At 41.2% G+C, this 26,578-nt stretch overlaps 1 protein-coding gene across 2 annotated transcripts in view; it reads left to right on the top strand.

Moving 5' to 3' along the window:
* Nucleotides 1-26,578, top strand: part of SORL1 (sortilin related receptor 1) — a 160,436-nt gene that overhangs the window by 49,468 nt on the left and 84,390 nt on the right. For both annotated transcript variants that reach the window (XM_036860931.1, XM_036860930.1), the window contains exons 9-12: nt 4,359-4,551; nt 7,136-7,253; nt 7,464-7,537; nt 21,006-21,094. In XM_036860931.1, the coding sequence (XP_036716826.1) occupies nt 4,359-4,551; nt 7,136-7,253; nt 7,464-7,537; nt 21,006-21,094 (474 nt within the window). The remainder of the gene's footprint in view (nt 1-4,358; nt 4,552-7,135; nt 7,254-7,463; nt 7,538-21,005; nt 21,095-26,578) is intronic.

Raw genomic sequence — 26,578 nt, 5'->3', positions numbered from 1 at the left:
ATCCCCAAGACACAGGAACCAAGAGCACAGGGTTCAGGTTGTGTAGAGCCCTCAAGGGCGTAGAAAGAACTTTATCTTTTTCTCCTTTTCTTCTTTTTTTCCTTTTTGTGCGGTGTCCTAACCACTGGACCGCCAGCGAATTCCCTATTTTTTCTTCTAAGCATGATGGAGGGTTTTGACCAGAAGCTGGACGTTATTTGATTTAACCTGTTACATTTTTGGACACCATTTTAAAAACTGTGAATTGCATTATGTAAAGAAGAGTGCATAAAACATAAATGGGTAGTGTTAATAAATAACTTTCAGTGAACGCTCATGTGACTTATCTTTTAAAGAAGCCATCCTGGATGCTGTGTGGAAATTAGACAGCAGACTTTCATGTGTCTGGTGGGGACATGAGTGAAAGCGGACTTTGATGTGTCTGGGGGGAACCCCAGCTGTGAGAGCACTGCCGGAATCCAGGCCAGTGGAGATGGAGGTTGGCTGGACCCTGGGGCGGTAGCAGTGGAGATGCTGGAAATGGTCAAATTCTGACCATTTGCTGATGGATTGGACATGACGTATGAGAAAAGGAGGAGTCAGGGACCCACCACCGCTTGGCCGGGGTAGCTGGTACAGTGATGGTTTCAGACTGACGGAGAGGGCTGGGCGAGGTGCAGGTGTGGGGAGAAGATCAAGAGTTCTGGTTTGGAGATGCCTATTAGATATCCAAGCAGAGAACTTTCTGTGTGGTCTCTGATATGCTTTTCTCACCCTGTTTCTTCTCCTTTGGAGGTGCTGTCATCTTTTACTCCTTACTTTTTTTTTCCCCAGTGTAGACTCACAGGTTATTTATTTATTCTGGTTTTTTCCCCCACACACAGGTTATTTATTATTCAGTGTCTTATAATGTGTTATAAACCATTCCTGCCGTGATTCATCCTCAGGTTGTTCTGGTGTGGTCAGTCACTGCCCCTTCCGGCTGGCTCCTGTGGCTTTTTTTTTTTTTTTTTTTAATTGAAGTGAAATTCTCATGATGTTATCTTAACCATTTTATTAAAGTAAACAACTCAGTGGCATATAACACATTCACAGCGATGTGCAACCACCAGCTTTATCTAATTCCCAAACATTGACATTTGTATTTCCCCCAAAGAAAACCCCTTCCCGTTCAGCAGTTTCTCTCCACTCTCCCCTCCTCCAGCCCCTGGCAGCCCCCAGGCTACTTTCTGTCTCTGCGGAGTTGCCTGTTCTGGCTATTTCATATAAATGGAATCATGCCATAACACCTGACCTTTGTGTCTGCCTTTGTGTCTGCTTCACTTTGTGTAATGTTTTCAGGGTTTATCCACATGGAACACGTGTCAATCAATACTTCATTTCTCTGTATGGGTGAGTCATAGTGGCCTTACTTTTTTATAACTAGAGTCATGAACCACTCTCTCTCTGGCCTTTTGCCGACTCTTTGTTTGTCACCTTTGAGAGCCTCCAGCTATGGGGCTGATAAGTCACGGCTTGGCCAAGGTCTCCTTGACTTCTGCATTTGTGAGCTCTTCAGGATGGAGATGGCAGGGCAGAGCAGGAGCCCGAAGCTGCAGAGAGCGGCTCCCCAGGAAGTGGGAACCTCAGTGACGTGGCCATACGGCCACTGCGCACAGACAGATGGCCCTTTATGCAGTTACAGACGTTCCCCCCCTCCGACTCCCTGCCCTGCCTGACCACTCGGTCTAGTTAGGAAAATGAAAATAGATTTACGTCAAGATTCATAGACTGACATCCTCCTTGGCCTTCTTATTTTTTTTTCTTCAGATTTTATCTTGGGACTGGAGATGTTCAGATGTACTTACTTGAATGACCTTTGTCAGCTGCGTCTCCATCTCAGCACGATGACATGGGACAAGGGTGAAGGAGCAGATTATGTGGGCAGGCTGGCTTAACTTAAAAAAAAGAAAACCACACCAAACCAAACGAGCTATTCTTTGAGCTCAGTGGGAAAGTGTGGTGCCGAGGACCTGGATCTCTTTACTTAGAGACCGGGAGAAGGAATTCTCATCAGGGGTGACCCTGACCTTGTGAGAAGTGCCAGGTGGAGGCAGCGTCTAGATGGAGGGACGGACGTGGTGGGCCCACAGGGCATCTTGAGGAGGATGTGCTGGGTTTGGGCTGAGGGTGGTCGAGGGGGACCTGGTGAGCTGCCTGGCGAGGGGAAGAGCAAGTGGTGAGAGCCAGGGAGAGAAAACGAAAGAAAACGGACTCTCCGGGGGAGATGCTTGGGTGAGTCAGGTAGTTGTAGGGTGCAAGGCGTCAGAGCAGGAGATGACAGGGTGGGCTGGGACCTGGAGGAGCGTGGGACGTACAGAGGACAGGCTTCTGCTTGGATTAAAAAAATAAAACACCAGGAGAGAGACCAGGGGGAGAAACAGGGCTCCTGAAAACGAGAGAAATTCAGACCTCTCAGATAAATTGAAAGAAGCCAATACGGGGACCTCACGATGCTAGGATCACAGGCAGGATAGCCGAGGTGAATGGAGGGCAGCGGGGAACAGACTTGGGGCCCATTCCTAAGGAAGCAACTGAAAAACAACTAAAACAGACCTAAGGAAACCACGCGTCAGAACATTTGGTCTCAGCGCTGGTGTTATCTGGAGGACCTTGCTCCGTCTCTCAGCTGGGGTGGCCCTGCCACTTCTGTGTGCGTCTTTCTGTCTGAGGTGGCCAGCAGTCATCCAGCTCGAGATTTGTATGACAGATGAAGGGAAGGCGCAGTTCTGTGCTTTTTTACAAAGCCCAGTGGCTCAGAACCCTCCATATAAAGGACCCGCTTCCAGTTTTACAAGCCACGTGTGAACCGTGGCTACCCTTTCTGAGAGATCTGTTTGTAACGTGTGTACCATGTCAGAACAAAACTTCTTCCCAGGGAAATTACAGTATCTGGGCTAGCAGTTAAGGCCGCGGAGGGTCTTCTTCTCCGCTTCACTGTTAATGAGCATAACCTCAAGGTTTCCAGAGCCATCCTTGTTGGATATACCACGCCTTTGGGAAGGGGGTTCTGCTTTGCTCCCTGACAAATCCTATCGGCTTCTGTCTGATCAGGGTTTTGGCTAATTAGTTGTAAGTATCTGGACAGTGGCTGTGTAACCCCTTAGCTATATTCCTATAGATTGGGTTAGATTGTAAGCCTCAACACTATAATTTTTTAAATTGAAGAATAGTTGATTTACAACGTTGTATTAATTTCTGCTGTGCAGCAAAGTGATTCAGTTATACATATATATACATTCTTGTTTATATTCAGTTCCATTATGGTTTATCATAGTATGTCAAATATAGTTCCCTGTGCTATACAGTAGGACCTTGTTGTTTATCCATTCTATATATAATAGTTTGCATCTGCTAACCCTAAACTCTCAATCCTTCCCTCTCCCACCACCCCCTCTCCCTTGGCAACCACAAGTCTGTCCTCTATGTCTGTGAGTCTGTTTCTGTTTCATAGATAAGTTCATTTGTGTCATATTTTAGATTCCACATGTAAGTAATATCATATGGCATTTGTCTTTCTCTTTCTGACTTATTTCACTTAGTATGATAATCTCTAGGTCCATCCATGTTGCTGCAAATGGCATTATTTCATTCTTTTTTATGGCTGAGTAGTATTCCATCGTATATATGTACAGTGTCTTCTTTATCCATTCCTCTGTTGATGGACATTTTGGTTATTTCCATGTCTTGGCTATTGTGAATAGGCCAGCACTATAATTAGTATCTGGTGAGTTTGGTTTAACGTTTCCTGTTTGTCAGGGCTCACTGGAGGATTTGGGGTCAGTTTCATTAGTGGAGAAATAAATGTGACTCTGACATCAACTTTTCCGTGTTGTATTCATCATTCTGAACCCCACGTGAGGAGTGATAGGTCAGATGAGCATCTTGGCCTTCAAAATTACAAAACATCACTTTTTAAAAAGGGCAGATTATTCAGCCATAAGAAGGGATGAAGTACTGATACAACATGGATGGACCTTGAAAACATTATGCTAAGAGAAAGTAACCAGATACAAAAGGCCACAAATTGTATAATTCCATTTATATGAAATATCCAGAAGAGGCAATTCCATAGAGACAGAAAACTGATCAGTGGTTGCCAGCGTCTGGGATGGAAAGAGAAAGTGGGGCATGACTGCCAGTGGGTACAGGGTTTCCCTTTGGGAAGATGAAAATATTCTGGGACTACATAGTGATGATGGTTGCATAACATTGGGAAGGTACTTAACGCCACTGAATTGTGTACTTTAAAATGGTTAAATTTTATGTTATTTAAAATAAGAACATGCCAAGCAAATGATGAATTCATGCTCACAGCTGTTTATTTTCTCTTAATGTAGGTATTTTGCAAATGAACCATTTGCTGACTTCCACCGCGTGGAGGGGTTACAGGGAGTCTACATTGCTACTCTGATTAATGGTTCCATGAATGAAGAGAACATGAGATCAGTCATCACCTTTGACAAAGGGGGGACCTGGGAATTCCTTCAGGCCCCAGCCTTCACGGGGTATGGAGAGAAAATCAACTGTGAGGTATAGATGCTTTGCTCTTGTTTGGATTGTTAATACACACTTTTAACTGTAGTTCTACTCTTACAGTTCCCAAACTCTGCATCAAGATGCCTTGGGGTGCCATAGTGAACGCACAGGGGCACCATGGGATATTTTAAGTTTTTGAGGGAAAAACTGTGATACTTGACGTCTGTTGGTCACCCTGTGAATTACTATCTTGAGTTAGTTCACAGTTTCAACATTAGCTCATGCTATATGTCTTTTGCTGACATATCTTTGTGAAGCTGGATTTTTGGCAGTTGATGTGATAAAAAGCAAGTAAGAAAATCAGGTTGGCACAGGAAATGATGGTAGTGATATCTGATTAGATTCCAAAGTTTGAGAAGATGTGCAGTGCCCAAAAGGTGTCTACATACTATTATTAAGTAATTGTGGTTATTTAAGAATGAAATAAAATTTTATGTTTTCTTTCAATTTATACACACACACACAATATTATTTCAAACTGCTGCTAAGTTATTAGGACATATACTTATTAAGTTGTTTGGACTTAACTATGTAAAAAAACAAACATTGGTATTTCTTCTGACCTGAGGCTGTTATAAAGAAAATTACTGAGATACCAGTTGTGCTGGGAACCAAGAAAGTCTGGGGACCTGTGCTGTACAGCAAAGTGATTTGCTGGGGAACGTCTTTTAAAATTCCTCCCTGAATATAATTTAGGATTCTACAGTTTTCCCTACCTGTGGCTTCATCTGAAAAGCTCATGATACTAAAATGTGTTATTTGGTCCCATTCAGTGTTGCCATTCGCTTAAGTGGTTCCTTCCTTTTCCCTGGGGAGAAGTCTGTGATCGTGGTCCTCAGCTTCATGTGACACCCCACACACCTCCATTTTCATTTCTCTAGGGGATCTAGGGTGTGTAAAGTAGGCAGGTGGAAGGAACTCGGAAAAAAACAGTAGTACTCATTTTTGGAGAAACCAAAACATTTTAGTTAGACAATTACCTGGTCTTTTGGATTTTTGAATTTCATTTGTCCATGGTTAAATATATTGACTCTCTTGTATGCTGTATCCGTGGTCCTTGGGAAAATTATTTTGGAGACTCTTGTTCTAGAATGTACTTCTTGATTTTTTTTTCTTTTCCTTTTTTTTTTTTGTACTTCTTGATTTTTCTTCCCTATTTGGTAACAGGTCTGGACTTACCACATCGAGTCTAGCTTTGGAGAGAGGCAGGTTATAAGCAGGTGCAGATAAACACCTAGGTATTGTTTCACTGCAGGATATAGATTTTGGAGCATGTGGTAGGGGTCCAAACCTTGGTTAAATAAAATGAGTAGTATTGTTAAAATCCAGCTGCTTCTTTCCCTGACTGATCAGTTTATTTATGAACTGTACAACAATTAGTAATCAGCTTTTAGTTTCTGCTTCTGATTTTAGGTGGTGACAGAAAAGGTGAGTTGGCAGATATTTCTTTGAGACTCAACCTAATTTGCTCCAGTTTTCATTTGCTGAACTTTGATGCTAGCAAGACAGATATTTGTTAGAGAGATCCTTTTGTTATAAAAATAAGTATATCTAGCAAATCATGTCAGTTTTTACCTGTAACATAGGCACACATAGAGATACCCTATCTAGAACACCAGACAAGGCTAAGTAACATTTGACAGTCACTTTCTGGCCAGGAGAATCAGGTATGACCCTATAGCAAAAGGCATTGTTTGCAGAACTATTAAAATCTGAACATAAGTGATGGAGGCCAGTTTGAATAACCTGAAGTCTTGCAGAGGACACCTGAAGACTTGTTGCACAAATGCAGACTGCTTAAAAAAGTTTAATGTGACTCTTTTGGTGTTTGTATCTCATATGTGTTGTACATCTGGGAGCTTATCAGTGAGACTTTCTGACTTCTGAGTCTTAGTTTTTTTTCTGACAGAGTTGCTTAAATCACATTTGAAATACATCTTCACTGACTTAGAAAATAAGTACCATGAAATCATTTCATTCTCTTTCATTCATTTGAATGACAGGAGAGAAATTCTAGGTAACATGAGAGAGTGATAGCTTTCCTATCTACTTGAGTTGGCACTGATTTCTTTTTTAATTTTGATTGAAATATAGTTGATTCACAATGTTGTGTTAGTTTCTGGTATACAGCTAAGTGATTCAGTTTTATATATATATATATATATATATATATATATACACACACACACACACACGCACTTTTTTAGATTCTTTTCCATTATAGGTTATTACAAGATATTGAGTGCTATACAGAAGGTCCCTGTGCTATACAGAAGTTCCCTGTGCTATATAGAAGGTCCTTGTAGGTTATCTATTTTATATATGGCACTGATTTCTAATTGCTATTCTCTGAGAGCCTCAGAAGGAATTTTTTCTTAGGATTTTTCTCTTTTCTTCCATGAGAGGCATTTACGTGGTTCAGATGATCACGTCCACCTGGGGGAGTGTGGGGACAGCCAGGCTGTGGCTCGGGTCTCCTTTGGGCCAGATCTCCTTCCTCTGTGCCGACGGCAGCGTGGGCCCAGGAGGCCTCCGTGTCGTGTCGCGTGCTGACGGCTCCTGAACTTGCGTTCTGTAGCTCTCCCAGGGCTGCTCCCTCCACCTGGCCCAGCGGCTCAGCCAGCTACTCAGCCTCCAGCTCCGAAGGATGCCCATCCTGTCCAAGGAGTCGGCGCCCGGTCTCATCATCGCCACGGGTAAGTTGGCTTGGCCTGTTCTCACTGACGGGTTAAGCTATTGGCTTACGTGCAGCCAAATACACAGTGACCGCTGCCACCTAGGGCAATACTGGCTGTTCGTGGTTCTGAGACATCTTAGCTGCTAGATGACTCAGAACTTCTGGTTGAGCAAGGTGATTATCTGACGTATTCTTGACATTAAAAATACTTACTCTTCTTGCATCTTAGGTTCGGTGGGAAAGAACTTGGCAAGCAAGACAAACGTGTACATCTCCAGCAGTGCTGGAGCCCGGTGGCGAGAGGTCAGCCCCCTCCCTCCACAACCCCTGCCCTTGTTTGTGGGAGAATGTGGACTGTGCCTTGACATTTCAAGGACACACATGGCTGGTGGTGGACGCCAACGACGCCAAGTATGGTTATAAAATAAAGAGAGGTACCCGGAGCCACACTGACAGGGTCGGCTGCACTGATGTGTATTCACACCCCGTGATGTGGGCTTGTGATTTTGCCAAAAATGTTACTTTGAATTCGAAACAGACTTTTTAAAAAACAGCTGTGAATTTGTGTAAATATCCCAAGATTATAAGTTCCGTAAGGATAAGGCAGTGTCTGTTTTGTCCCTTCTTTACTCCTGGGACCTAGCAGCGTCTGGCACGGACACGTGGTGCTCGGTAACTGTTTGCTGAATCCATCAGCACATTGTAATGTATTTGTAGCAGTATCAGGTCTGACCCTGGTTACTTACTTATTTTTGCATATTAGCGAGGTTAAAGCCAAGCCCCTGCCCCGCCCCCTTCCCTGACTGGCTGTACTGGGCAGGGGTCCTCCATCTCACTCCGTGCTATGGCAGACTCTGTGCTGTGGAAGGAGCCTGTTTTTGCCTGAAGGTTGTGTGACTGATTTGGATCCTTAGGAACTGATTGTACCAATTCTGAAGGTGGGGCTAGTTCTCTAGTCCCCAGATGCTAGCTCAGCCTTGGACATTAGAGAATTCCCAAACCTGTTGGAAAAAAAAAAAAAAAGTGTTTTTCACCAGTCTGCCATGAGGGAGACAGGCATCTGGTCTCATTCTGTAGGGGCCGCTTTCAGGGACGCTGTGCTGTGTGTGCAGGGAACTGCTGAGGTAGAACTCACCGGATCTCTCGCGGGCCAGACGTGATGTCAGGAGGGCTGTGGGATTCTCGGGAGAACCAGCAGACGGCTCCCGTCCTCATGGTGCCCTTCCTGGGAATGCAATACATACACTTTCAGAGTGAAATACATCGTATGTGAAGCAGTAGTAATACCCAACATTTGTTTGGGTCTTGGCCTGTCACATACCTTATCTCGTTCGAGGTAGGGCTCTCTGTCCCTCCATAGATTGTGTGTGTGTGCGCGCGTGTATGTGCATGCATATGTGTGTGTGTGCGCGTGTGTATGTGCATGCATATGTGTGTGTGTGTGCGCGCGCGCGTGTATGTGCATGCATGTGTGTGTGTGTGCGCGTGCGTGTATGTGCATGCATATGTGTGTGTGTGTGTGTGTGTGTGTGTGTGTGTGTAAGGACTACACAGCTGTCCAGTATGGTAGGGAACATAATTACGTATTCGGATGAGGGAGATCGTTAAGGCCAGAGTAGTCAAAAAGTGTGAACACTCTGGAATTTTCGGGGCATCCTTGTCCAGCTTCCATGGGAAAGATTAAGCAGCGGCTTCCCTCTTCCCTGGAGCTGGACATTCCTTTTGAAATTGGGTGTCCTCTCCTCTGCGGATAGGCCGGTGGTTTGTTTGTACCTTCTGATGTTGGTGTAATCTGGGGTTTGAACGTCTGCAAGTGATTTCCTTCTGGGGAGAAGGCAGTGTCTTGCTGCTCCTCCAGTGAAGTGGTGTCTGGCTAATGCTGGGGCAGCTGTCAGCGCCTCCCGCCAGGCACGCCCCACGCCACCAAGAGGCAGCCATCGCACCGGGGACCTTAGTTTTGGAGCTAGCAGGGACTAACTAGGGGATGAAGAGGTTGAGACTGTCTGTGTGAGCGGGCATCTGAGTCCCCATGGGCAGCCTTCTCTTTAGAGGGACAGTCTCGGGTGTGTGAGGGGGATAGATGGTGGCCAGGGAAGAGGAAATGGGATGCAGTTGACAGATGCTGCCTAGAAAACTGATGACTAGAATTCTTGTTCCCCTTCTCCTACTAATAAATTGTGCAAATTCTCAGATCCACAGAGTTCCATTTTTGCACTTAAAAAAAAAAAAAAAACTTTGTTGAGGTACAGTAAACTGCGCATAGTTAAAGTATATAATTTGATCAGGATTGATCACCATCACTACACCTTCACCCACACCACAGTTAAGACAGCTGCATCACCCATCAAAGTTTCTTTGTGTCCCTTTGTAATTCATTCCGGTCTCTACCCTCATCCCTCCAGATTATTAGCATTTTCTAGAATTCTGTATAAATGGACTCATACAGATGCAGTCTTTTGGCTTTGAGGTTCATTCATGTTGTTTCATTTATCAGTGATTCTTTCCTTTTTCATTGTTGATCCGTATCCCATTGTGGGGATATTCCACAATTTCTTTATCCATTCATTGATTGATGGACATTCTAGTTTTTGCTGATTACAAATATAGTTGTTATAAACATTTAATTGCATGGTTTTTAGGTGGACATATATTTTTATTTCTCTTGGGTAGATACTGTAGGAAGGAATGAGTGGGCAACCTGGTAGATATGTCTAGCTTTTAAAGGAATTACTAGATTATTTTAAAGTATCAAATTGTTTTCTAAAGTGGATGTACTGTTTCATGTTTCCACCAGCAGTGTGTGAGCTCTGATTGCTTCAGGTGCATGCCAACACTTGATATGGTCAGTCTTTTAAATTTTAGACATTTTATTAACTGCATATGATATTTCATTGTGGTTTTAATTGGCATTTCTTTGATGACTAATGATGTTGAGCTTCTGTTTTTTTTTTTTTTCTTTTTGATGTTGAGCTTCTTTTCATGTGTTCATTGGCCATTTAAAACTCTTTTGTGAAGTGTCCATTCAGATCTTTTGTATATTTTAGAGAGTTGTGTTTGTCTTCTTATTGAGCTGTAAGAGGTTTTTTTTTTTTAATATATTCTGAATTTAAGTCTTTTAGGTGTGTTATAAGTTTTTTCTCCTAGTCTGTGTCTTGCTTTTTTGTTTTCTTAATGGTGTCTTTTGAAGAGCAAATGTTTTTAATTTTGGTGAAGTCTAATTTATTAGTTCTTTTCTTCTATGTTTTATGTGCTTTGTTGTTCTGAGAAATGTTTGTCTTTCCCAAGTTAGCAGAGATTGTCCCCTATGTATTCTTTTACAGGTTTTATAGTTTTAGGCTTTAGGTTTAGGTTTATGATCAATTTGAGTTAATTTGTATATCTGGTGTGAGGGAAGGGTTGATACTCATTTTTTCCTTATAAACATGCTATTGGTCAAGCACCACTTGTTGAAAAGACTTCTCTTTTCCGCATCAAATTGCCTTGGTACCTGTTTGAAAATCAATTGGCCGTATGTGTGGGTCTCTTTCAAGACTTTCTGTTCTGCTCCATTGATCTATATGCCTGTCTCTTCACCAAAACCAAATTGTCTTGATTACTGAAGACTTAGAGTAAAGGTTGAGATCAAGTATGGTAAGTCTTGCAATTTTCTTCTTTTTAAAAATTATGTTGACTTATTCTAGGTCCTTTGTCTATCCACATAACATTTTATTTTTTTAATTTTTTTAAAATTAATTTTTATTGGAGTATAGTTGCTTTACAATGTTGTGTTAGTTTCTACTGTATAGCAAAGTGAATCAGCTATATGTATACATATATCCCCTCTGTTTTGGATTTCCTTCCCATTTAGGTCACCACAGAGCATTGAGTAGAGTTCCCTGAGCTCTACAGTAGGTTCTCATTAGTTATCTATTTTATATATAGTATCAACAGTGTATATATGTCAATCCCAATCCCCCAGTTCATCCCACCCTCCTTCCCCCTTGGCATCCATACGTTTGTTCTCTACGTCTGTGTCTCTATTTCTGCTTTGCAAGTAAGATCATTTATACCATTTTTCTAGATTCCACATATATGCATTAATATATGATATTTGTTTTTCTCTTTCTGACCTACTTCACTCTATGACAGTCTCTAGGTCCATCCACATCTCTACAGATGACCCAATTTCATTCCTTATTATGGCTGAGTAATAATTCCATTGTATATATGTACCACATCTTCTTTATCCATTCCTCTGTCGATGGACATTTAGGTTGCTTCCATGTCCTGGCTGTTGTAAATAGTGCTACAATGAACATTGGGGTGCATGTGTCTTTTTAAAAAAATTTTTATTGGAGTATAGTTGCTTTGCAATACTGTGTTAGTTTCCACTGTACAGCAAACTGAATCAGCTATACATATACATATATCCCCTCTTTTTTGGATTTCCTTCCCATTTTGGTCACCACAGAGCATTGAGTAGAGTTCCCTGTGCTATACAGTAGGTTCTTATTAGTTGTCTATTTTATACATAGTATCAATAGTGTATATATGTCAATCCCAATCTCCTAATTCACCCACTCCCCCTTCCCCCTTGGTATCCATATGTTTGTTCTCTATGTCTGTGTCTTTATTTCTGCTTTGTAAGTAAGATCATCTGTACCGATTTTTTCACATTCCACATATATGCATTAATATATGATATTTGTTTTTCTTTTTCTGACTTAACTTCACTCTGTATGACAGTCTCTGGGTCCATCCACGTCTCTACAAATGACCCAGTTTCGTTCCTTTTTATGGCTGAGTAATATTCTATCATATATGTGTACCACGTCCTCTTTATCCATTCCTCTGTTGATGGACATTTAGGTTGCTTGCATGTCCTGGCTATTGTAAATAGTGCTGCAATGAACATTGGGGTGCATGTGTCTTTTTGAATTATGGTTTTCTCTGGGTATATGTCCAGTAGTGGGATTACTGTGTCATATGGTAGTTCTAATTTTAGTTTTTTAAGGAACCTCCCCACTGTTCTCCATAGTGGCTGTACCAATTTACATTCCCACCAACAATGCATGAGGGTTCCCTTTTCTCCACACCCTCTCCAGATTTACGATCTGTAGATTTTTTTTATGATGGCCATTCTGACCAGTGTGAGGTGATACCTCATTGTAGTTTTGATTTACATTTCTCTAATAATTAGTGATGTTGAGCATCTTTTCAAGTGCCTCTTGGCCATCTGTATGTCTTCTTTGGAGAAATGTCTATTTAGGTCTTCCACCCATTTTTTCATTGGGTTGTTTGTTTTTTTGATATTGAGCTGCATGAGCTGTTTGTATATTTTGGAGATTAATCCTTTGTCAGTTACTTCGTTTGCAAATATTTCCTCCCATTCTGAGGGTTGTCTTTTCATCTTGTTTATGGTTTCCTTTGCTGTACAAAAGCTTTTAACGTTAATTAGGTCCCATTTGTTTATTTTTGTTTTTATTCTCATTACTCTAGGAGGTGGGTCAAAAAAGATCTTGCTGCAATTTATGTCAAAGAGTGTTCTGCCTGTGTTTTTCTCTAAGTTTTATAGTGTCTGGCCTTACATTCAGGTCTTTAATCCATTTTGAGTTTATTTTTGTGTATGGTGTTAGGGAGTGTTCTAATTTCATTCTTTCACATGTAGCTGTCCAGTTTTCCCAGCACCACTTATTGAAGAGGCTGTCTTTTCTCCACTGTATATTCTTGTCTCCTTTGTCATAGATTAGGTGATGATAGGTGCTGCATGGGTTTATCTCTGAGCTTTCTATCCTGTTCCATTGGTCTAAATGTTTGTTTTTGTGCCAGTACCATATTGTCTTGATTACTGTAGCTTTGTAGTATAGTCTGAAGTCAGGGAGCCTGATTCCTCCAGCTCCGTTTTTCTTTCTCAAGATTGCTTTGGCTGTTCGAGGTCTTTTGTGTTTCCATACAAATTGTGAAATTTTCTGTTCTAGTTCTGTGAAGAAAGCCATTGGTAATTTGATAGGGATTGCATTGAATCTGTAGATTACTTTGGGTAGTATAGTCATTTTCACAGTATTGATTCTTCCAATCCAAGAACATGGTATTATCTCTCCATCTTTTTGTGTCGTCTGATTTCTTTCATCAGTATCTTATAGTTTTCTTCGTACAGGTCTTTTACCTCCTTAGGTAGGTTAATTCCTAGGTATATTTTTCTTTTTGTTGCCACATAACACTTTAGAATCAGCTTGTCAATTTCTATAAATCCTGTTGGGATTTTTACTGGGATCACATTGAATTATAGATCAATTTGGGGAAAATTGACATCATAACACTACTGGGTCTTCTGATCCATGAATGTGGTGTGTTACGCCATTTTAAAAAAAATTTCTCTTAGCAATATTTTATAGTTTTCAATGTGGAGGTCTTGTATACTTTCTTTTTGTTAGCTTTATTCCTAGAGATTTTTTATTTTTTGATATTACTGTAAGTGGGACTTTCTTTAAAGTTCATTTTTCAGTTTTTGCTATGGTATATAAGAAGACAATTGATTTTTATATATTAACCTTATATTCTGCAACCTTGCTAAAATAATTCATTAGTGTTAGTAGTTGTTTTGTAGATTCAGTATAAGCAGTCGTATCATCTGCAAATAGGGACAGTTTTATTTCTTCCTTTCTGATCTTTACTTGTTTTATTTCTCCTTTTCTCTCTTCCTTCTCTTCCCTTCCCTAATATGTAATAATATGGTAATATATAACATGGTGTATTATGTTAAAGGAAAAACTCTTTTCCCTTACTCTCAGAATACTTCTGATACCAAATGTGTGGGAGTTTTCCCATCACAGAAAGCAGTACTCCAACTCTCCAGACACCCACTGGATGTCCTACAATTCAGTCAGGACACATGCTAGCTGGAGTTGGCACAGACCCAGAGTCTAAGGGCTCAGTCTCACAAGACTGCCCCACCTGACCCCACTTCAGACGCCAGTTGCAAGTCTCAGGTTGTCACCTGTACTTCTGACTGACCAGCTATAAACTGGGGGTTCCCACGACCCACTCTTTGGGTTCAGTAATTTGCTAGAATGGCTGACAGAACTCAGGGAAATATTTATTTACATTTACCCGTTTATTATAAAGGATATTTCAAAGGATACAGATGAACAGCCAGATGAAGAGGTAGATAGGACAGGGTCCAGAAGGGTCCCAACCATGGAGCTTCTGTCCCCGTAGAGTTGGGGTGTGCTGTTCTTCCAGCATGTGGATGGATGTGTTCACCAACTTGGAAGCTCTCTGAATCCTGCAGTTTAGGGATTTTTTTTTTTTTTTTTTTTTTTTACTAATCATTTGACTTTATATATTTATTTTTTAAATTGAAGTATAGTTGATTTACAATGTGTTAGTTTCTGTGTACAGCAAAGTGATTCAGTTTTATATATATATATATATATATATATATATATATATATATATATATATATATATATATATATATTCTTTTTCATATTCTTTTCCATTATGATTTATTGCAGGATATTGAATATAGTTCCCTGTGCTATACAGTAGGTCCTTGTTATTTATCTATTTTAATGGAGGTTTCATCACATAGGCGTGATTAATTATTAACTCACTCTCCAGCCCCTCTGTCCTCCTGGGAGGATGGAGGTGGGGCTGAAAATTTCAAGCTTCTAATCATGCTTAGTCTTTCTGTTGACCAGCCCCCATACTGTCCAGGAGCCCACTATGAGTCTCCTCATTAGGACAAGAGACTCTCCTATCACCCAGGAAATTACAAGGGCTGTAGGGGCTCTGTTTAAGACACACTCCTGTCACCCCCATCAGTCAGAAAATTACAAGTGTTTTAGGAGCTCTGTGTCAGGAACTGGGGTCCAAGACCAAATATTAAAACAAAAGGTGCTCCTATTGCTCTTCATCACTTAGGAAATTACAAAGATTTTAGGACCTCTCACCAGGAGCCCAGAACAAAGACCAAAGTTTATATTTCTTCTTATATCACAGTATCACAAATGTAATATGTAATATGGTGTAGTACATTAATTGGTTCTTGAATATTAAACTATCCTGGAATTACTGGAATAATTCTTGAACCCTACTTAGTTACAATATATTATCCTTTTAATATAAGGTTAGTATTTTTTTAAATTAATTAATTAAATTTATTTATTTTTGGCTGTGTCGGGTCTTTGTTGCCGCACACAGGTTTTCTCTAGTTGCGGCGAGCGGGGGCTACTCTTCGTTGTGGTGCGCGGGCTTCTCATTGCGGTGGCTTTTCTTGTTGCAGAGCATGGGCTCTAGGTGTGTGAGCTTCAGTAGTTGTGGCTCACAAGCTCAGTAGTTGTGGCTCGCAGGCTCTAGAGCGCAGGCTCAGTAGTTGTGGCGCGCAGGCTCAGAAGTTGTGGCGCACGGGCTCAGTTGCTCTGCGGCATGTGGGGTCTTCCCGGACCAGGGCTCGAACCTATGTCCCCTGCATTGGCAGGCGGATTGTTAACCACTGTACCACCAGGGAAGCCCCTGTAAGGTTAGTTTTGATTTGCTAGTAGTTTTTAAAAGGTTTTTGTGTTACTTATGAGAGATATTGCTCGGTAATTTTTTTTTTTTTTTGGTAACGTCTTTGTCAGGTTTTGGTGTTAGGGTAAAACAAACTGAGCAGCAATTCTTCCTCTTTTATGTTCTGATAAAGTTTGTGTAAGAGTGGTGTTGTTTTTTCTTGAATCATCTGCCAGTGAAGCTATCTGGACCTGGAGTTTTCTTCTTGGGAATGTTTTTGTTTAGAAATTGTTTCTCGGGCAGATAGAGAACTATTCAGATTTTCTGCTACTTATGTCCGTTTTGGTGAGTTGTATGTTTTTAGATATTTTTCCTTTCATCTAAAGTTATTGAATTTGTTGGCTTAAAATTACTCAAGGTATTTTCTAATGTTTTAAAATGTCTGTAGGATTTGTGGGAATAACCTGTTTTCATTCCTGTTATTGGTGATTTGTATTTTTTTCCTCTATTTTTCTTGATTAGTTTAGTTAGTGGTTTGTCAATATTATTGATCTTTTCAAAGAACCTGCTTTTGGCTTTAATTTTCTCTGTTGTCTGTTTTCTATTTTGTTGATTTCTCCTCTGTAGTATTACCTTTCCCTTATCCTTGTATACTTTGGATTTACTTTGCTTTTCTATTTGTAGCTTGTTAAGGTATAACTTTAGGTTATTGATTTTTAGATCTTTTCTTATGTAGGCATTTGCAGCTCTAATTTTCCCTGTGAATACTACTTTAGCTGTATGCCACAAATTTAGATGTGTTGTATTTTTGTTGTCATTCAGTTCAGAATATTTTTTAATGTCTCCCTTGAAAATTGAGATGTAATTCACATGCAATAAAATGTACCATTTTAAAGTGTATGGTTCAGTGGTTTTAGGTATATTCACAAGTGATGTGATGTGCAGCCATCACCACTATCTAATTCCAGAACATTTTTATCACTTCATAATGTCCCTTTTGCTTTTTGTCTTTGTCTGATAAGTTATTTAGAAAAGGGTTGTTGAGTTTTCAGATATTTGATATTTTCATAGATATCTTAATTTCCTTGTAGTCAGATAATACATTTTATATGATTTTAAGTCCTTTAAACTTAATGGAACTTGTTTTGTGATCCAGCATGTGGTTTGTCTTGGTGAATATGTCATGTGCATTAGCAAGGAATGTATATTCTGCAGTTGTTGGATGCAGTGTTCAACAGATATTATTTATATGAAGGTGGTTGATACTTGTTCAGACCTTCTACATAATTCGGGGCTAGTTGTATAAATTGCTATATATTGCAGTTTTGGGGGGGGCTAGTTCCATAAATTGCTATATATTGCAGTTCTGTAAATTGTTGGTGGTAAAATCTCCAGCTATGATTGTGGAATTGTCTTTTTTTCCTTTAAATCCTATCAATATTGCTTCATGTATTTTTACGCTCTGTTATTATGTACATATTTATAATTATTTTTTCTGATTTATTGTCCCTTTTATCGTTATGGAATATTCCTCTTTATCTGTGGTAATACCCTTTGTCTTGAAGTCTTTTTTATCTGATATTGAAAGTCACTTTAACCGTCTTATGTTTACTGTTTGGATAATATATCTTTTACTATCCGTTTACTTTCTACCCATCTGTGTCTTTACATTGAAGTGTTTCTTATAGGCAGCATATAGTGAGGGTCTTTTTTTTTTTTTTTTTTTTTTATTTTATTTTTTTTATTTTTTTTTAAATTCACCAGTTTGTTGTTTTTTTAATTAATTTATTTATTTATGGCTGTGTTGGGTCTTCGTTTCTGTGCGAGGGCTCTCTCCAGTTGTGGCAAGCGGGGGCCACTCCTCATCGCGGTGCGCGGGCCTCTCACCATCGCGGCCTCTCTCGTTGCGGAGCACAGGCTCCAGACGCGCAGGCTCAGTAGTTGTGGCTCATGGGCCCAGTTGCTCCGCGGCACGTGGGATCCTCCCGGACCAGGGCTCGAACCCGTGTCCCCTGCATTGGCAGGCAGATTCTCAACCACTGCGCCACCAGGGAAGCCCCTAGTGAGGGTCTTTTTAATTTATTCTGATAAGCTCTTCTTTTTAACTAAATGCTTAGACCATTAACATTTAATATAATTATTGATATGGTTGGATTTAGGTTTAATATTTTATGTATTTGTTTGTTTATTTAAATTTCATTTTTTAAAATTATTCTGTTCCTCCTTTATGGCCTCCTTTTGTATTATTTAGGTATTTTTAGTATTCTATTTTTATTTAAATATTATCTTTTTGATTATATTTCTTTGTAGTATTATTATTTTTTAGTGGTTGCTCTAAGGATTACAGCATATATATTTAATCTTTCATAGTCTTTTTTGAATTGATACTGCATTTAACATAATATTACACTTAACATAAAATTTAGAAACCTTGCAACCAAATAAATCCCTTTTCTCTTCTCCCAACTTTTTTTGTTTTCATTTTTTATCATATTGACACATATTGAAAAACTCAGCAATGTCTTTGTTTTTGCTTTAATCATCATATGGATTTTAAAGAGCTTAAGAGGAAAAGCAGTCTTTTATATTCACCCAGATATTTACCATTTCCCTTGCTCTTCCTTCCTTCCTGAAGATCCCTGTTTCCCTCGGTAAATTTCACAGCAGCCTGAGGATAATGCCTTTAGCATTTGTTGTGGAGCAGATCTACTAGCTATGTGTTCTCTTGGTTTTCCTTTTCTTGATTTTCCTTCATTTGAGAATCTCGGTAATTCACCTTCATTCCTGGGGGATGTGTTTGTTTGATATTGTATGCTGGATTGATAGTAATTTTCTTTCCATAGAGGCATACGTCATTTTATTGTGCTTTGTAGATATTGTATTTTTTACAAATTGAAGGTTTGTGGCAACCCTGCATCAAGCATGTCCATTGGTGCCATTTTTCCAACAGCATTTGCTTGCTTTGTGTCTGTGTCACATTTTAGTGATTCTTGCAATATTTCAAACTTTTTCATTATTATTATTATATTTGTTATGGTGATACATGTTCAGTGATCTTTGATGTTACTACTGTGACTTGCTGGAGGCTCAGATGATGCTTAGCTTTTTCTTTAATAGCAGTAAAGCACTTTTAATTAAGGTATATACATTGTTTTATTTAGATATAATGCTATTGCACACTTAATAGACTACAGGATAGTGCAAACATAACTTTCATAAGCACTGAGAAATCAAAAAATTCATATGATTCACTTCATTTTGGTATTTGCTTTATTGTGGTGGTCTGAACCACAGTATCTCCAAGGTGTGTCTATACCTTAAAAATGTGCTATCTTCCGATGGGAAATCTATAATCATTTGTTACCATTTTCTTGTATGTATTGTGTCATTTTCCTTAAGACGCTTCGATATTTTTTCCTTATCTTTGGTTTTCAGCAGTTTTGTTCTGATGTCTCTAGGTGTGGTTTTCTTTGTGATGATTGTTTTTGGGGACACAGATCTCTTGAATCTATAAATTTATCTTTTTCACCAAATTTGGGAAATTTTCAGCCATTATTTTTTCAAATATTTTTTCTGCTTCAGTCCCTTTCTCTTGTTCATCTTGGCCTCCAATTATACTTAGACCTTTTGTTATTGTCCCACAGTTTCTTGGGACTTTTTTCCTTTAAGACTTTTATTCTGTATGTTCTTTAGAATAGATCATTTTTTAAAAAAAAATATTTATTTATTTATTTATTTTTGGCTGTGTTGGATCTTAGTTGTGGCACGTGAGATCTTTTGTTGAGATGTGAGGGCTCTTCGTTGCGGTGCGCAGGCTTCTTTCTAGTTGTGGCCTGCAGGCTCCAGAGCGTGTGGGCTCTGTAGTTGCAGCACACAGGCTCTCTAGTTGTGGCACGTGGGCTTAGTTGTCCTGCGGCATGTAGGATCTTAATTCTCCAACCAGGGATTGAACCCGTGTCCCCTGCATTGGAAGGCGGATTCTTAACTACTGGACCACCAGGGAAGTCCCAGAATAGATCATTTCTACTGTTCCGTATTAATCTTTAAATTCACTAATTCCTTTGTCATTTCTATTCTGTCATTGAGCCCATCAGTGAATTTCCTATTTCAAATATTTTATTTTCCTGTTCTAGAATTCATTCCTTTAAAAAAAATAGTTTCCACTTCTCTGGGAAGAATTCTTGTCTTTTGCTCATTTCAGGTGTGTTTTCCTTTACCTCATGGAACACAGTTATAAGAACTGTTTTAAAGTCTTTGGTAATTTCAGCGTTTGGATCATCTTGGAATTGGCACCCATTGATTGTCTTTTCCCTGGAGAATTGGAGACTTTATACCGATCCGTTTGTATGTTGAGTAATTTTGGATTGCATCCCGGATATGAAATGAAATCTTCTGGAGGATGTTGCTGTTTTTGTTTTAGCATGTAATGATCCTGTGCAGATTTGAACTGTAACTTCTGTCTTGCATTCTTTGGAGATCTCAGTTCAGATTGCTGAGTCTTTTCTGTGCTAGTTTGGGTCTGTTCCACGAACATACAGTTTAGGGGTTAGGCTGAAACATATGTGAGTCCATCCACAGAATTAGAGGGTTTACTTCCTCATGCTCTCCCCTCTGGGATTCCATCTACAGTCTCTCCATCATGCAGGGGCTTCTTTTCCTGACTCCTTAGGCAGAAAGTTTCCATTGAAGGTTTAGCTGCCTGGCTGGGACTCACGTATTCTAGGCTGGGGCATTCCCTCAGGGCACAGGTGTACCAGGAAGCCCCAATTGTTTGGGTAGTTTCTCCAGGTTTTAAATCCCCTTCATAAGCTGCCTTATTTTGTTTACTTTTCAGCATCCTCGGGTAGCTGTCTTTTTGTATTGAATATTTTGTCCAAATTTTTTAGTTGTAATTAACAAGAAGGATGGGCTGTAGTGGGCTTATACTGTCACAGTCAAACCAGAACTCGAGTTGGTTAATTTTTAATAGCTGCTCGGTGAGGGTCAGAGATGTGGGTTTGACTCCTGCCTCTGCAGTTTACAGTCTGCCACTTTAATAGGAACTCCAGTTTCTTCATTTGGCAAAAAAATATTGGGACGTGAGAAGTTGCTCTGCCCAGCCCCAGGGATGTGTGGATCAGATGAGATAATGGCTGTGAAGTGCTCTGGAAACGGAAAAATCGTATTCAGGTGGTTGATATCCCTGCTGTGTGTGTGCATGTGTGTGCCTGAGTGTGTGTTCACGTGTGTGTGTGGTGTGTACCATTTATGCCCGGCCATCTCCATGGCAGTGACATCGGCACTGGCTCTCTGTCTTCAGGCTCTTCCTGGACCTCACTACTACACATGGGGAGACCATGGCGGGATCATCATGGCCATCGCCCAAGGCATGGAAACCAATGAGCTGAAGTAAGTGTCTCTGATGAAGCTTTTTCACATCACACTGTTCTCCCAGAAATTTAACTCTGTGATTATAAGTGGATTATCTCTGTAGCACTAGGTTATTGACAGCACAATTTGTGCCTTGGGAAATTACTTAAATTTTTCTTGTTTATTAAGTGGGAATGATAATCTGCCCTTCCTATCTCAGAGAGGAACAAATGAAATAATTTTACTGATTTGAAAAAGCACAACTCTATATAAATATAAATTAATAATGACTTAAAAATTAACTAGAGGCTCTTCAACTTGTCTTTCTTTGCTTTGTGTGTGACACACAGAATTACTCATAGAATGAGTAAGAATAATAATAAATAATAATGATACGTGAGTAGTAATTTCAGAATACATATTACTTGATAGCCAAGTGACTTTTACTGTGATACCTTTGGTTTTGGGGTTCTTGCAGATAGACCTGGAAAGGACATTTGGGGTTAATGACTTCATTTTCTAGATGAGAAAACAGAGGCTCAGAAAGGTAAAGTAACTTGCCCAAGATTCTCCCCTTTGTTAATAACAGACAAGACTAGCACTCAGGTCTTTAAATTACGTTCTGTACTCTTTGCAGTACATTCCTCTGAAAAGCAAAAATGTCAACAGTTAGTAACCTCTGCTTTCTTGAGTCTGATTTTATCAGAACCAATTCTTTCATTACTTTTGTCTGAGTTAGGACAGAAGTTAATTTTGTTAACATTCGGTCGGGACAGACTATCTCTCACTTCTCCTTGTTTTTGGGCTGAACCCATAAGACAGATTGCTAAAGGAGGGGGAGAGGGCTCCTATAATCATCTTGTTTAATGCAAGGGAGAAAGCTTTCTTTTCCTAGGCTCCTTTTAGAAACTGGGCCAGCAGCAAGAGAGAGAGGTGGGCGGTTTGAAAAAAGAGCTCTTAGCTGGTTTCCCCTGTGGTTAATTGGACATGTGCTGAGCGACCTGGCCTCCAAGAAGCAGAGAGAAGCAAAATCCCGGTGTTCTGCGCTCCACCTGGCTGGTCTCTGGTCTGTGCAGCTCTGGTCAGCGGCTGCTTTAGAGCCAGGAGTCAGAAGAAGTCCTGTTTGTACGCAACAGACTGTGTCCCCATTCAGATTGACGTTTGCTCAAATGAGGACAGTCACAGGGTACATGCTTCCCACATTCGTGTTGTCATTTATTTATCCATTAATTTATTAATTCCCATCTCACACATCTCGCGAGCACTGATGGTGCCTGGTGATGTGTATCTAAAGAGACATAGGATGTTTTCCTTCACTGTCAAGGAGTCCATCCTCTAGTGGTGAGATACACAAGTACACAATGCGATGTTCGGGACGCTCCTTGAGAAGTACGGTAGGGGACGTAGTTTGGCTCCCTAGGAATACATTTCATTCTGTGTGTGGCAGTCAGACTGCAGAGACAGTTCCTGATTTTCCCTGTTAAACTCTCCTCCAGATTACATTTGCATTCCAAGCTGGCTTCTCTGGAGTAGTTAATGTGATTCTGGTCCTCTTACACCATCTGTCGGTGCATATGTGCTTGGGGAACGCAGCGTCATTGCTAGCTAGCTGCAGGAAAACATGATCAGGAAAATAGACCTGCTGCCAGAAAATCACAGTGCCCTCGGCAGACATTGAACAATGATTTTGGGGTGGTAGACTTTAAGGATATGGACCCTCTAGCATCCCTCTATTTGCACAGGTCATGTGGAGGTGTCTGTAGGTATGGTTCAAATAAAACATTTGCAAATATGAGAATATGTTCAGGCCTCCTATTGACAGGTGCGTGTGTCCCAAATATCAGTCTGAGCTTACCCAAAATCTGTGTAGTCTAGCCACCTGGCATTTGTATATTGCTCACAGAGTTTTTTTTTTTTTTTCTTGCTTCTCCTGCTGCTCTGCTTTTGACCTGTGTGCTATCAGCTTCATCAGAAGAGAAGCAGGAAATAAATATTGTAATTAGTTCAGATCCTTAAACCACATGAGTGAAGGCTGCTTCTGACTCACCTGGATTTCTATTGCTGGTCTAGGACTTCAGACACGTCTAAGTCTGGTCTCCCCAGCCATGGCCATGGCTCCCTCCTTTGAGTCTCATAGTATTTATTGGCGGCTGTCTCATTGATTTGGCACTCATCGCATGCTGCCTCCTTTTGTTAGTTACCTTTTCATTATATGCCTGGTTTCCTCAACTCATTAACAAGGTCTTTGTAGACAAGGATTTCTATTCTATGCAGGCTAGCAGGCACTTAGTAAATATTTGATTGTTCAGATAAATAGGTCATGCACACTTAGTCTTCCAAGATTGCTTATTTTTTTTCCTGGTTTATAAAACTGGAAAGGGTGGGGTAGCGTGGCAATTGCACAGTCCCCGGGGGTGGGGGCACTTCCGTTATGCTCTGTTGTAAATGATAGTCCCTGGAGCTCAAACGTGAGTAGGGGTCCCCGGATGTGTGCAATCTGGTGAGAATGTGACTGTCAAGAGTTCAGGTCCATGCTGGATGGAAATGGAACATATTTCTGTTAAGCATCATTTCAGGTCAGTTACGCAAACATTTGTTGAATATCCACAAGGAGCCAGATGTTGTTCTAGGAACCGAGGATGCAGAGGTGAATGAGGCATCCTTTGGGAGCTGTCCAGCCCCACTGTGGCTCTGAGATGTTTCTCAGCCAGCTGGAAGGAGAGGCCGGGGGAAGAGCTTTCCGACCCAAAGCTTATCCAACCTTAGGGAGGAAGCAGTAACAACAGTAACCCTAGTGAGAGGTTTAGTGGGGACAGAGGGTGGAACATTGCTTAACGTAAGAGTTAAGTTTTGGGGTGGTTTTTTTTGGTTGTTCTTTTTCTTTTTTTTTAAAAATTTATTTATTTATTTAGGCTGCATTGGGTCTTCGTTGCTGCGTGCGGGCTTTCTCTAGTTGTGGCAAGCAGGGGCTATTCTTTGTTGTAGGCTGCAGAGCATGGGCTCTAGGCACGCGGGCTTCAGTAGTTGTGGCTCACGGACTCTAGAGCACAGGCTCAGTAGCTGTGGCTCACGGGCTTAGTTGCTCTGTGGCATGTGGGATCTTCCCGGACCAGGGCTCGAACCCCTGTCCCCTGCATTGGCAGGCGGATTCTCAACCGCTGCGCCACCAGGGAAGTCCCTGGTTGTTCTTTTAAATAATTCATGTCTTTCTCTCCCTGATTAGCATAGTTAACTAAGAGTTCATGATTACTTGTTTCAGCTTCTGCCTTGATTCTCCACTGAGGCTGTTTTCTTTGTTGCTGTTAATTGAAATTGAGAGTAAGAAGTGGAACGCTTTGTTTTGCTCCTGTTTTCTACACGTCTGAAATGAATAAACAAGAAACCTCTACTGGGAGTGACTTATCCCTTCGTTCAGCATGCTGTCACCGTGAACCTGCTCAGGGGATGCAGGTCATTCTTGTGTAGAATCAGTGTTTTTCAGAGAAGGGGCTGTTGTGTTTTTGCACTCTGACCAAAAACGGACCCAAACCCAAGCTTGTCGGCTTGACAGTGAGGGATGAGATCAGTTTCTGTTTCTTCCTGGCAGTTTGCCTGTCAGCATAATGATATTGGTAGTTACTAATAATACCTTGGACTTTCCCCAAAGCATCTTTCCTCCTAGGAGATTTCAGATTTCATAGGGCTTCCCTCTGGGGAGTCCTGAAAAGCCACTGCGAAGACTAGACCCAGCAGAGCAGCTGTCTTTTCTGGACCTGAGTTCTGGAAGCAGCTTCACAGTTCTGGAACGTGGGAGATGGCGGTTAACCTGTCCTCGTGGCTGCGGAACCTCCTCTCCTAGTAACTTACCTGGATGGTTGCAGAGAGAGCCAGCCCCGCCCCCACTTCGTTCTCACCCCCGTGTGGTGTCTTTGGCCCTGTGAGTTATAGAGGAACAGGTATTCTTATCAACCTTTAACTGTTGAGAAACTGAGAGATGGGGTTAGGGAAAAAAAAAAGAAAATACAGTGTAGTTCATTTAATTTCCTTTAACAAAAAAGCATTAATTAATGCCCCTCTGTGTGCCAGGGGCAGAAAAGTGAGTAAGAGGTCTTATTCCTGATGAACGGCAGCCCTAGTAGAAGATGCTCGCAAAATCAGGTCATTTAAATATAGTAGGTATGTTACTGAACCAAACTTGGGTCCACTTGCCCATCTACTGACACCGGGCTGTGGTGAAGGAAAGTGCAGCGTTTATTGTAAGGCATCAATCAAGGAGTCCGGGACAGCTAGTGCTCAAAAAGCCCGAACTCCCTGATGGGTTTTAGCAAAGCATTTTTTTTTTTTTTTAAAGATTGATTGATTGATTGATTGATTGATTGCTATGTTGGGACTTCGTTTCTGTGCTAGGGCTTTCTCTAGTTGCGGCAAGCGGGGGCCACTCTTCATTGCGGTGCGCGGGCCTCTCACTATCGTGGCCTCTCATTGCGGAGCACAGGCTCCAGATGCGCAGGCTCAGTAGCTGTGGCTCACGAGCCTAGTTGCTCCACGGCATGTGGGATCTTCCCAGACCAGGGCTCGAACCCGTGTCCCCTGCATTAGCAGGCAGATTCTCAACCACTGCGCCACCAGGGAAGCCCTAGCAAAGCATTTTTAAAGGCCAGGTGAGGGAGGGGCGTCGCAGAGTATGTGATCAGCCCTGCACAGTTCTCTGATTGGTTGATGATGAGGTAACAGGATGGTGCCACAGGGGTTAACATTATCAATCCTTAGGCTCCAGTAGACTCCGTGCTCATGGTCATCAAGTAGTTAACGTCTTCCAGTTGGTGGTGGTTTTAGCATCTATAAAACAACTCAGGAAATGTGCATCATATTACTGTTATCTAGGTATGTCAGAGAGGAGCTATAGCAGAGGACCTAGGGGAGGGGTCTGTCCCATAGGGTCCTGCTCCGTTACAGGTGTAAGATAGAGGTGAGCACAGGGTGTGGGGCGGCCACAGAAGGAGGGCCAGTAATGCTATCTGGGAGACAGGAGAAGGCTTCTCGGAGGAGAGGAAACTTGAGCTGAGACTTCAAGGGTAAAAAGCAATGTTGGAATGCCACCCCAGGTTTAGAAAGAGCTTGAGCAGAGACCAGCATGAATCAGAGTGCAAGGTGCAGCTCTTTAGTATTGACAGAATGTAGATCTTGGCGGGGGAGCAGTGTGAGGAATGAGGCTTGGAGTAGCTGTGTGGTCAGGGGCCAGGTCCCCTGAGGACCTTACACGCCACACCAGAGACATTAGACTTTGCTTTTGAAATGATAGGGTCCCTCTGAGGGTTTAAAAAATAGGGGAATGACACGGCTAGTGTAGAAAGATGGCTCTGGCAAGTTGAGGAGCATGAATTTAAAAGGACCAAGACTGGAGGTGAGAGGTGCTGCTTAGGTGGGGACCAAGCATTTTGAGGACTAAGTGTTCAGGACTTGCTTTTTGACTAGACGGTGTCAGGGGGGATGGGGGGGTGACAGGGCAAGATGATCGTATCACTCATAGAAAAGCAGAGGAAA

The sequence above is a fragment of the Balaenoptera musculus genome, chromosome 8 (assembly GCF_009873245.2).
Source record: "Balaenoptera musculus isolate JJ_BM4_2016_0621 chromosome 8, mBalMus1.pri.v3, whole genome shotgun sequence".
NCBI lineage: Eukaryota > Metazoa > Chordata > Mammalia > Artiodactyla > Balaenopteridae > Balaenoptera > Balaenoptera musculus.
The sequence above is the reverse complement of the archived record's forward strand: the minus strand, read 5'-3'. Positions and strand labels throughout refer to the sequence as shown.